The sequence below is a fragment of the Tachysurus fulvidraco genome, chromosome 14, assembly GCF_022655615.1.
Source record: "Tachysurus fulvidraco isolate hzauxx_2018 chromosome 14, HZAU_PFXX_2.0, whole genome shotgun sequence".
In the NCBI taxonomy this organism is placed as follows: domain Eukaryota; kingdom Metazoa; phylum Chordata; class Actinopteri; order Siluriformes; family Bagridae; genus Tachysurus; species Tachysurus fulvidraco.
The window spans coordinates 14657947-14670161 of NC_062531.1; the positions used below are offsets into that span (position 1 = coordinate 14657947).

At 37.3% G+C, this 12215-nt stretch overlaps 1 protein-coding gene across 2 annotated transcripts; it reads right to left on the minus strand.

Annotated features, from left to right (window-relative positions):
- Nucleotides 1-529: 529 nt before the first annotated feature.
- On the minus strand, nt 530-11461 carry rnf165b (ring finger protein 165b). 2 transcript variants are annotated; one of them, XM_047799958.1, is made up of 9 exons: nt 10972-10993; nt 10598-10867; nt 6339-6648; nt 6068-6199; nt 5621-5750; nt 5441-5545; nt 5163-5258; nt 3476-3579; nt 530-3382 (listed from the first exon to the last, which is right to left on the minus strand). In XM_047799958.1, exons 2-9 carry the CDS (start codon nt 10656-10658, stop codon nt 3265-3267), a joined length of 1056 nt encoding a protein of 351 aa, XP_047655914.1. In that variant the 5' UTR covers nt 10659-10867; nt 10972-10993; the 3' UTR covers nt 530-3264. The 2 variants fall into 2 exon arrangements, 1 of the variants encoding a protein (XP_047655914.1); XR_003443874.2 differs by lacking the exons at nt 530-3382; nt 3476-3579; nt 5163-5258; ... (2 more) ...; nt 6068-6199; nt 6339-6648 and adding an exon at nt 8248-9588 and having other exon boundaries at nt 10598-11461.
- Between the last annotated feature and the right edge of the window lie 754 nt (nt 11462-12215).

The following is a 12215-nucleotide window of genomic DNA, read 5'->3' on the forward strand; positions in this document are numbered from 1 at the left end:
CCTTAAGGCTGGTGGGGAAAATCATATGACAAGGCATGTCATATCATTTCTGAATCATAGGTGTCTGCAAATAAATAGGGAAGTCCAATGTGTTTGTCAATTTAAACAAGAAAATTTTTTGGTGGGTTGTGGAGCCAAAATCCTGTTTGATGCCATCATGATCAAGCAGGAGGGACTTCTGCCTTTTTTGGCCGAATCTATTTTAAGTGATATTACCATGCCATGTTGTCAAAGCACCTTTTAAAATATAAGTGCCTGTTTCGGTGAGGAACCTACATATATATATATATATATATATATATATATATATATATATATATATATATATATATATATATATATATATATATATATATACACGTATATATATATATACGTATATATATATATATATATATATATATATATATATATATATATACACACACATACATACATATATATATATATATATATATATGTATGTATATATATATATATATATATATATATATATATATATATATATATATATATATATATATATATATATATAAAATAGGAGGTTGTTTTTTTTGTCATTTGCAATTTTATCCATTTCTTCAGCTAAAAATATCAAAAGGATAAATAATGGCCACATTACATTTAGTGATAGATACACCTTCAGACAGACATTTAGCTTCAGACCCTGTTACTAAGTATCAAAAAAGATTAATAAGAAGGGAAAATATGCAAACAGAAGGTTTAAAAAACCGGTCTCTATGTAATAGAAATCCAGCTAATATAAAGCATTTTGGACAAGTGGCTAATCACAGTACATCTCACTCTGCACTAAGCTGTGTTGTAATACTTAAAAAAATGTTAGATACTAACCAAGTTAGATGAATTAAAATAATAAGAGTATGGTGCACATTTTCCAAATGCCAGTGAGAGGGTAGCCAAGCTGAGAGTGCAAAATAGGAGATACATGCAAAACATTTCCAGTCTATAGCAGTTTGTCTACTAGATCACAGCTAAAGTATTCTTTGAAATCGCATTAATGGAATGTAACCAAATCCACAGCACCACACACTGACACGTTTCAGCAGACCCTTTTGAATTTTTTTCTTGTTTTGTTTCTTTTTCTCCTTTATATAACAAATGCATGCAAAGCACTCCCATTAAAGTATGCACAATGAGGTATTTATACACGTTATGCCTATGTAAATAAATAAACCGATTCAATTGCTAAACTAAATCAAAACATAAATATGCACCCATAGTAGCTAAAGTTAGTAATAAATTATGATTGTTAAATACTTAAGGCATTTTTACTGCACAAAATCCTGTGTAAACTATTGAATGCTGCACACAGGAAATGAGAAAAGACTGCTCTGTGCCTTCTGAAGGAAAGTTTTCATTGAAGTCACAGAAGGAAGCTCAACAGACATTAACACTGCCCACATGTAGAAAGGCCAGCAAGGGTTAGCTACACTAAACTCTCACTGAGACAATCATGATATTAATAATAATAAAGCCAATTTAAGATGGAACGGAAACTGAAAATTCTCCAGTTCTTTGTTTCTCAAGCACAATTTACCACAACGTTTTAAATTGACGCTAATCCTGGGAAACGCAAACAATACCAAGCAATTTGTATTAATCAATGCATTACCGCATTGCAATGCATTTGTTTTGTCAAATTAGTGTCAGAAATGCTACTAAGCCATGAAGTCACATACATTTAAGCAAGGGTTCAAATAATTTGTGTAATACAAGTCGAGCGAATGACTAATGTTAGGCCACGCTACTATATATATATATTTTTTGGATGAAGTATACTGTCATGAGCAACCGCAGTGTACACGTTCAAAGAGACAGTTCACTGAGTGCAAATGCATAAGCAGGGACAAGAGAAACATTCACAATCACATCAAAGTCAGGCAACCTCATAATATAGTGCATTTACAAAAATAACAGCTAGCTACATTAAGACAACAATAAATATTATTCCAGCATTGCAGCTACTTATTTAAAATGGTGAGAAGCTGAAACAGCCCCACAACTAGGTTGGCATAATCATCAATATTAGGGAAAAACATGAAGAACTGAATGGAAAGAATGAAATGAACTCAAAATACAGATTAGAAAAGTTATGTTTGGTATCTATAAAACAATGGCTTTTCTCCCTTTTCATCTCCTCCAGAAATGGCAGCAACAGTTTTCATGCACAATATGACTGCTTTCTTGGTTAGCTTCATACTCTACATATGCTGTACTTTCGAGCGATACCACATACTTACATTGCTAATGGAAACACTGAGAAGTAGGCTGTTGTTATTAGAATGTGTGCTTGTCCTACAGGCATTAAGGTATACATCTCACTCCTGGTTTCTTCATGTTGAGAACACAGTGTCTTCAGAATTAGTAAAATATCTGTCATGCACAAACTGCCCATCTTTCCATTATGTTCCTGAAAACAAGCCTCAGCCTCTCACAGAACATGCATTTTGAGGATACTTTTCTAAGCATGGAGATTTCACAAGCACAAATACATACTGTCACAGCTTAAATCAAGCCTGGTCTTGCTGTCACCATGGTTACAGAAAGTATATTATATATCACTTCTGATAATTACAGTTAATAATTGATAGTGTCATTTCATACTGGAGTACTTGACTTGTGTTTTCATTTCATATTCCTTTTTAGGATTTTGTTTAAAACCCATTTAACTTTTTAGTCTGCTCATTACATCTCCTACTAACTGACCATTCACATGTTGTTCCCCACAGAGTACTCATTTTAAATATTTTTGTGTTGATTAACTGCACTATAGAAGAATGCAGAACATCTGAAATACATGACTGACTACCACTAACATCTGGAAATTTGAAAGCTCCATAAAGTTTCGTTATAATGCATTATGAAACATTGTGACAGAGGAAAAGCTTTAGGTTATTTGCAGTTGAGATCATCCAGGGGATGCACTTACTGTCCTAAACACACAATGTCCATGCAGGGGACTTTGATAGGAACCATCTTAATAACAGACTCAATTAAAAGTCACACTGACCCCTGCCCACTCGAACAGTTCTGAACATTCTTCTCCATGAATCCTCAGACTCCTTTCCATTTTGCTCATTTTGTTATTCACCTTTAATCCTATATGGATTAAAGATTCACGTTTTGAGTTGGCTCAGAAGGCAAGGTCAAAGGTGAGAGGTGATGGAGAGACAGACATTTGGCAAAGTACCCAAAAAGGGACAGGAAAAAATGGCAGACCTTTCACCAACGCTACAGAAGACATCAGCTGTCTGGAGTCAGCTGGGTCTCAATGTCCACCCTGCAAATTGGACACTTTTTATTGGTTGCAAGCCATTGGTCAACACAAGCCTGATGGAAGAGGTGCATGCAGGGTAATCTCCTGATGGAAAAAAATATATATATATATATATGTTAGTCAATACTGAATTAGATAAATATAAAAAAGTTGATTAAAGAATGTTTAAAACACTACCTCACGTCCTCTCCATCCTCAAGCACTGATAAACAAATTGTACACTTTTCGTCTGTGTCCAGCTCATCTTCATCCATCCCTATTTTCAGCTCCAGTGGTCTTCTCTGTTACAGGAATACAGAAATATACATGAAAATGTCAACCATGTGAAAAAAATCAAGAAAGAAATGTAATGTAAAAAAAAAATGTGATGACTTTCCCTGGTGTGCGTTACATATTGTGCTATTAATGTGGCTTTATAACTAAATCAGTCTTTTACGTCATGGCAAAATTCAGGAGGCTTTCCTCAATATCAAGGGTTGGGTTAAACTTGCACACCTTAAGTACGAATATAATTCACATCACCAGACAATCCACCTGATACAGTGGATATAAAGTCTACAAGCCCCAAAACTGCAATATAAATCATATCAGACCTTTTACCAGGTTTAATGTGTTTTAGCAAACAACAAAATTCAAGTTTCAAGTGAAAAACAGACACCATGCAGAAAAAAAACTTGTTGCACATCTCTTAAAAAATACTTTGCTGAAGTAGCTTTTCTTGTTAATACAGCACTTGGGAAAGAAATTTTATTCCACTCATTGATGCGCAAATGCCCCTGAACTATCATGCTGAAGGATGATCTCTTGTCTACAGCCCTCTGCAAGTCAACAGGTTTTAGAGCTGGGCTCTGACTGAGCCTTACCAAAACTCTGAACTTGTTCTTCTAAAGTCTTTTAATACTTGGATTTGTACTGTTTCTTCAGCTGTGAAACAGAGGCCTGCAGATATTTTGCCAAAATAGACTGGTATTTAGATCCCTAGTCCCAGCTGAAGAGAATCAGTGCCACTGTATCATGCTGCCCCCACCACTGTGGGGATGGTGTTCTTTGGGATGGTGTTCTTATATTTGATAAGTTGCTCTGCCCAATTCTGACCAAAATATTCTACTCTACTGACATCAGGCCATAACACATTCTTGTCATGTGGTTTGAGGTGAGAAAGAGCTTCTTTGTGAGAAAGGGCTTCTATCTATCCATCCTATTCCACAATGAGGACGTGAAGAAGAGACGCATGCAGAGTATTCAGTACTTGCCAGATATGACTGCAGCCCTGTTAATGTTGCTATAGGCCTTGTGGCAACCTCCCTAATGAGATAATTTTTGTCCTTTTGTCATTTTTGATTATATGCCCTGTTGTTGTTGTGGTGTCCCATTCTGATGATGGCCTACACAGCATTCCATGGTACATCTAATATTTTGGAACATTTTTTGCACCCTGTACATGATTCTGTTTGATAACTTTGTAACCTGTAATGGTGTGATAATGTAAATGCTTTCTAAGCTTTTTGTAGACCTTGACTTCAGCTGTCCAATGAAATACACAAATAGCAACAGGTCTGATTGTGGTAGGAAATAGCCAACTCTATTCAGAATCAGTCCTGGGTTGAACATATTACTGATAGGTACAGGGCTAGGAAACGAAAGCATACCCAGATATGAGTTTCACTCTTTGTAAATAGATAATTAAAGTAGAATGTAGGAATGTTCAGTGGGTATTTCTGAAGCTTAAAAAATATACTATACTGTTTATTTATGTGTATTGTGAAAATGCATTGCACCAAAATGTCTTCACATAACATTAATAGTTAACCATTGTTTCTGGATAGATTATTAAGATTTAAATATATAATTCAGTTGAGCTCACCTTTTTGTATTTATGAGGAAATGTAAACCTCTCAATGGTGGTCTGCACAGCCCCTCGATTCACATTACCAAGCCTGTCTTCCAGCTGTAAGAGCTCCTGTAATTAAATACATATATATTTGTTAAGCTGTGTTTTTACCGACTACACAAGGGATTGAAGGGAAATTAATTATTAAGCCACTTGTCCCATTTTGTGAACAACATTTAACAAGTTAGTCGTTTTACTTAAATCAGCTGATTCATTAATCATTACTCCTCTTGGACAAGATTAGACACTACCTCATAGCTTTCCCTCACAGCGGTAGCATGGCGGGAGGGATTGAGGCCCTGCAGGGTCAATAGATGTAACTGTGGATAGGGGTAGTTTCTGATCTCATGGACAACCTATGAAAAACATGATCATTAGCTGATAACAATCAAGGTCATTTCAGATGTAAAGAATACATATGGAAGACATACCACTTGTGCTGAGGAAGCATTTCTAGGAAAGTGGTGCAGCCTTGGAGAGGCCAGGTAGTGCTGATAGTGCTGCGGAAGCTGAGGAACATGGTAGTGTGAATGAGGTAGACCAGGGTCCACACTCAAGTCCCTGAGAAGGAGGACCATTCAAGCATGGGTTCACAGATATTCACCTTTTGCATGAAAATCTTGTTAACTAACATATTTCTAGGTAAACCTACTTGAAGTTTGCCGTTTCGTCTAGATGTACTTTACATTTAAATAAAATAACTAATGAAATATGTAACTACTTGAGAATCAAATAGAACATCTGTTTAATATTGGTATGCTATTGTATTTAACATAGCTGTTAACATTCATGGGCTACAATCATTTATTAAGAACACCAAGTAATATAATCCCTGATTCTCTGAAATATGTTTTAAAGATTAGAACTTTTAACATTACCAGTCTGTTCCTTCAGCAAGATAGCGTGGCTGCTGCGGCACAGGTGGAGGGGGAGGAACATGTATGGAGGGGGTGTATTCATAGGGGGCACGGATCGCCTGGGGATGGTGTGCTGTTCTCTCTTGGGCATGTCTGCTTGAAAGAACCAAGGTTTGTTATAACTAATCAAGACATAAGTGGTTTTATCATTTTAGGATTTTTTCTGTCAGTATTTTATGATATCCAAATAATACGCAATATGTGTCAGAGTATGGATTTGCCACTGTCTGACCTGGGCTGTGGAAGGAACCTCCTGTGCTGTGCCTCTAGGATCTGCTGCTGGATGAGGTATTGCTGGTGTAAAGCCTGAGGTAGGAAGGGGGGGCCTTGGATGTCCTGGAACTGTGGTGCTGGTATGTGGCCAAGGGGAGGATGCAACGGGGCAGCTGGCTGGTGCATTGGGCCAAGGTGCGGATTCATTCCCGCCTGAGATTGTCCTGGATGGGGCATTGGGAAGTCAACAGGGATCTGGGCCTGAGGCCCTACTTGGAAATGCCGGCAAGAGGTAGCATGGCTATGCTGATGCCTGTTAAACTGAGATCCTGCAAGAACAATGATACCACATCAACTAATGTTGGGCAAAGAGATGCTGGTTTTTAAATTAATGTACCACTCTGGTTGATCACCTCTTTTAAGCTACTTAAACTTCTCTGCACTTTTGAAGAAAGCAGAGTGAAGGTTTTTTTTTTGTTGCTTTTTTTTTTATGATTTACTATCTTGTAATACTACCAGGACATCTTGGATGTAGTCAGCAGCAGTGTGAAGTTTCATTTTGGTTTTCAGTTCTCACCTCTCAGCAGCTGACACTTCAACGACAAATGCAAGCAAGTCTACTATTATTCACTGACTATTCCAAGCAGCTAGCTGAGCCTCTCAGAAGAAGTTCCATGGCCACACCTGCTGTCTCAAAGATCCTGAAAAATCTATAAGCTTGGGCTCAGATGAAGAATTCTCTAAATGACTTGGACAGTTGTCCTTACGAAGCATGCAGGAAAACACCACAGCAAAATTTGTCTTATGTATGTGAACAAGAAATAAAAAAGTGATTTGACATGATTTAATGATTTGTTCTGAGTGCATATGGTAAAAAATAGATCTTAGTTGAATGGACTACATATTAAAATGAAAGAATTATGGACCTAGACAAGACATATGAGTTAAGCATCATACATAATGATGTAAAAAGAGTGAATGCCATGTGGAGAATAAACCTACACTAAAACACAACAGCTTGAAAACCTCAAACAATTAGCAAACTATGGAAGATTTGTTTTACCTCTGGTATTTAAGGAAATTCCTGTGCACCCAAGAGGATTTCCAATTCCCTGCATTTTTATCAAATGTTCTTGTTCAATCAAAATTCTCTCCTTTGGCTTTTTGGGATTTTATAGCTACTCATTATCTATGAACACACATTTTATATATAAAGTAGACTACTTGTACATTTTTTTGGAATTGCAACATTAGTTTGTGAAAAAAAAATCTAAAAGAAACGCAGATTAAAATGTGAAATACCATGTTTTTTTTTGCTATTGATTCTCAGGTGAAAGCAAACATGAGGGTTAATTGTGTTATTTATTGACTAATTGAACTTAAATGACTGAAACCTGGTTGTATTATAAATATTTGATTAGGACCGCTGGAATATAGTAAGTTGAATAAATATATATTTTTAATTCTGCGATTGGAAATTTTGCCTCCCCAATGGACAAAATGTCTTCCAGGTGTTAGAGGAAGGAAGGAAAATCAGTCAGTGATGGAATGTTTGAATAACTCCACACACCACAGCATTGGGACATGTACATTGTGACAGGATCATTGACTAAGAAAAGACTTAAAGGTGCAGCTTTAAATTTTCGTAACCAACACCAATCTAAAATTCTACGGTTTGCAATTTCCAAAAAATCTACTTACAATACAATAGCAAATTAATTTCATAACATCTTTGAAACACTAACAATCTAAAGGACCACTGGGTTCCCACTGCACCTTCAAGAACCTAAATAATCAACACAAATGGCCACATATAAACTCATTGAGCTCTTGTGATGAAGAAAGCAAGGAATCTATCTTTGTCACAGCAGGAGGGAGGAGGTGGGGAGGGGGCAATAAATGGAAAACAGCAAGAAGCACACTGGAGGTTAGGAAAAATACTATATTCTTTATTGAAAAATATTAGTATAGGTGGATTTGTGTCATAATAATAATACCATGCAACAAATAAAACAACATTGACCAAAGGCAAGGCCCACCATGCTCCGTACAGGGTTAAACAGAACAAAAGCAGCATCCAATGAGCAGATGTGTTGGCTACAGCACATTACAGTACAGCAGGGTACATCTTTTCTACAGAAAGATTACATTGGAGTCTAATCAATGTTGAATAAAAAAAAATAATATGAATAATGTGATTCATGCATTGAAGTCTATTACCAGAACAAAAGGTAGAGAAACCACAACCAAAACAATAGACATTTTCACTCTAATAGAGGATATTTGTAGCAGTGCAGGAAATTAAACATCCCTGTGAAATGGATAGCATTTTGGAATTTGTTAGTGCATAGATCAAGTCAAGTGCTTAATTAATTAGCATAATTTGTATGCTGTGTTTATTGAAAAGCCTTATTTAGGCAGTTGTTAATGCCATGTGGCAAATGTCTGGGTGATACACAGGTGCAGTGTAGCATGTGTGTTGCCATTACATTGTTTTTCTTGTTCATTAGATACTTGTTTGACAACAGCTCTCTTTACAGACAATGTGAGGCACATGTTCACAAACCTGGTCCTGGAGTACACCTGTCCTGCACATTTTAGTGTTTTCTCCTGCTTAATATGCCCAACTCAGGTAGTGCTCTTGTTTACCAGATTAGTTGAATCAGTTGTGTTGGGAGCAGGAAAAATATTAAAATGTACAGAACAAGAGATACACAAAGACCAAGACTAAAAACCTGTAATACAGGGTACAATAAAAATTAATGATAAATTGCCTGATTGCAAATAAATATATAACAAAAAAAAAAAAATAATTAAATTTAAGCAAGACAACACACTGGATGGGTACAATGCACCTTTGCTAGTACGGAGGACATCATGATTTCTTCGTTTAAGTGATATGAACTGCAAAATGCATCCACTTTACAGGAATTTACACATGTTGACTACCAAGGCTGGAAGGGATGTACATGTGTCAACTTCTCTAATGCTACTGTATACGGGTTAACTATGTCAACTTAACATAGAGAAACACATTTTAGCTTAATGTTATTTTTTAGTATTTAACATAAGGGAGCACTGTTCTTGGGTGTTCAAATACCAATGTCGTCTTCGGATGGAAAGAGGAAATGAAGAAGGGGGATCACAAAACAGCTAAATGCAGAGAACAGGCAGAGGCCACACCACACAGCAGCAGATGATCATTAGCTACACAATGGAGGGGGGACGACAAAGATCGGATAATGCAGAATGTAGAGCCAGCCTCGATACTATGAGACAGGAAATAAGAAACAGAAATAAAAGCACAATGAAATCGTTGATGCCACTCCATGGAGAAAAAAAAATCAGTGCCACGCTAGCTTAGTTAACCAGCTAGCTACATTCGCTCAGCTAGCTAGTCAGACGGGCAGCTAGTAGACGCTGTGAGCAAGCTAAGCATAGTTAGCTAGATTGCTAATTAGCGGATGGCTCACCCTGAGAGACCCGAACTCAAATGCAAGCACAGGAATAAATATAGAATTAGCGGCCAATAACCAAGTGACACTGAGCTTATTCACTTCATGGAAGCTGGACCAAATAAGTATGTTTGTAGTGTTTGCTACAAAATAGGAACTGATCGGCTTGCTCGTTACTCTAGCTGATTAGCGGCCATCACAAAGAATTACAGCTTGAATGGTGAGCTCCCAAATACAAGGTGATTATGATTCAAAGGCAGTTCATATTTGTACGTTTGCACAAGTGAATTGCTGTGTAAAATAGTACACATGATCAGGAACACCAAATTGCTCGAATTACACCAAACTACTCTTTCGGGCCTTCATTGTGTATTAGCGGCTCTAGCTAACTAGCTAGCCGCAAACGGGGATTGAAGCATGTGGGGAAATTTGAGACCACGGCAATACACAAAACATATGATTACTAAAGACAAACCAATACCCCCAGTTTACGATATGTGCCTCGCTAGACGACCAAACGTCTTCCAAAACAATCAGCTGCTAGCTAACAGAATAGCTTGCCCTACAACAGAAATCGGTCATGCAAATGTTTATTTGAAATCCTCCCTTGTCGCTTGCTTACTAGCCAGCAAGGAGGGCAAACAGCCTCGAAGAATTTGTTTTGCGCTAGCTTACAGCCTGAGCGGAATTACCACCAAGGTCGAAGTATGATTTATCTAGGGAAGTGGTCGTAGCTAGCTATGTTAGCAAGCAAGTGGTATTTTCGGAAGATTTCGAACACAGCTAATGTTAATGGCTTAAGACAAGTAAATGTAATAAATACCTCGATTTCTTACTGAGCCGAAAACGGGTAGAACCAGATATCCAACGTGTACTAACACCATCTTTGAATCCTTCTGATCTTTTAACAGTCTTTAAATAGATGGCTCAAAATACTCTGGACTAGAAATAAAAATTAGCTAGCGTTACATTCAAGGCAAAGCGCGCAGTTGCCTTGAGGACAAAGACGGAGAGCAGCGGACTGCTGCTGTGTGATCAACACAATGCTGGACATGAAAAGGTTGTTGCTCTAGGATACCGCCAGATTGTGCCACTGAGCAACAAAAAAAAAACACGTATACAGTCAGCACCACATGCTTAATTCAATTAGATTCAAAGAGGCTTTACAAAAATATAAGAATTAATAATAGGCATTACAAACAATATGAAGAAGAAAGCTTTAAAGGAACAAGGTTCAAAAGGGAATCCATCCTCTTCTGTGTGACAAGAGTGTGTGATTAGAAATACTGTGCTTTCTACAACTGTGTGTAGTCAAGTAGGGTTGTGTAACGAAGAGCATTTGAGCAATTCTTCACAAGAAATCGAGAGGATATTAGATATGTTTATGATCATGTAATGGTTAAAGACAACATACTTTATGTACAAGGTGCAGGCAGGGACTCTGGCAAGACTAGCTATGACAGCAAATCTATTCTGATCTTTTTTTTTTAATATTAGGTAGATGTTGTCAGAATTTAGCTAAAGTTTTTTTTACTTTTGGGCAAAACTCTGAGACACCAAGAATACACTGTACGGCTTTATGAGGAAAAGAGGCATGAGGCATAGCACATAATCCTGGGCCCTTCCCTCATGAACCCTACACAAATAGCACTCAGCATTTCTTTTAAAAGCATGTCTGCAGAAAAATATTTCATATATATTGTTATATTTCTAAAGGTTTATACCGCTTCTACGAACTTCTCGGGTGTCTATCTCAGGTGTCATCGGGCATCAAGGCAGGATACACCCTGGACAGAGTGCCAACTCTCACACACACTCACTCACACACAGGAAACCGGAGGAAACCCCAGAGGCACGGGGAGAACATGCAAACTCCACACACACAAGGCGGAGTCGGGAATCGAACCCTCAACACTAGAGGTGTGAGGCGACCGTGCTAACCACTAAGCCACTGTGCCCCCCTCAAACCTAATACAGGAAAATACAGACTGCTGTTGCTTCAAACTGCTCTGTTTTCTTAGGAAATTTGTGGCATATTTTTCCCTTCGCCTTGTTTAACTTTTTCCATCTCATCTGTATCTTTCCTTATCTGGTGTCTCAAATATTGTATGTATGACATGAAAATATCTCAGCACTTACACTCATAAAGAGACTCTCCCACCTCTTTTTCAGCTTTTTATTTTGCTTATTATCAATCATTGTCCATAAAAGCCTATGGCTAGCATATCTTTATTGCTGTAGCACTAGGATTAGATTATCCCAAACATTGTTGCTACAGTATGTTGTCACTATGCAATACACATGATGCATCCTTTATTTTCTAAGATTATTAATGTCGGTCACAAAACTGATGACTGTCTTTGTGCTCATGTACTGGATAATGCATAATGCGTTATAACTAAGATTCTGTATTTAATGGAAACCTTGTTTCAAGACAGTTG

Excerpts from the sequence above, each read along its gene's own strand:
- rnf165b (XM_047799958.1), bottom strand. The coding sequence starts at position 10,658 with ATGGTGTTAGTACACGTTGGATATCTGGTTCTACCCGTTTTCGGCTCA. Across the intron at positions 6,200-6,338 it reads AGGTTCCTTCCACAGCCCAG|ACATGCCCAAGAGAGAACAG; the intron begins GTCAGACAGTGG and ends TCTTTCAAGCAG. Across the intron at positions 3,580-5,162 it reads TTCCTCATAAATACAAAAAG|AGAAGACCACTGGAGCTGAA; the intron begins GTGAGCTCAACT and ends TTCCTGTAACAG.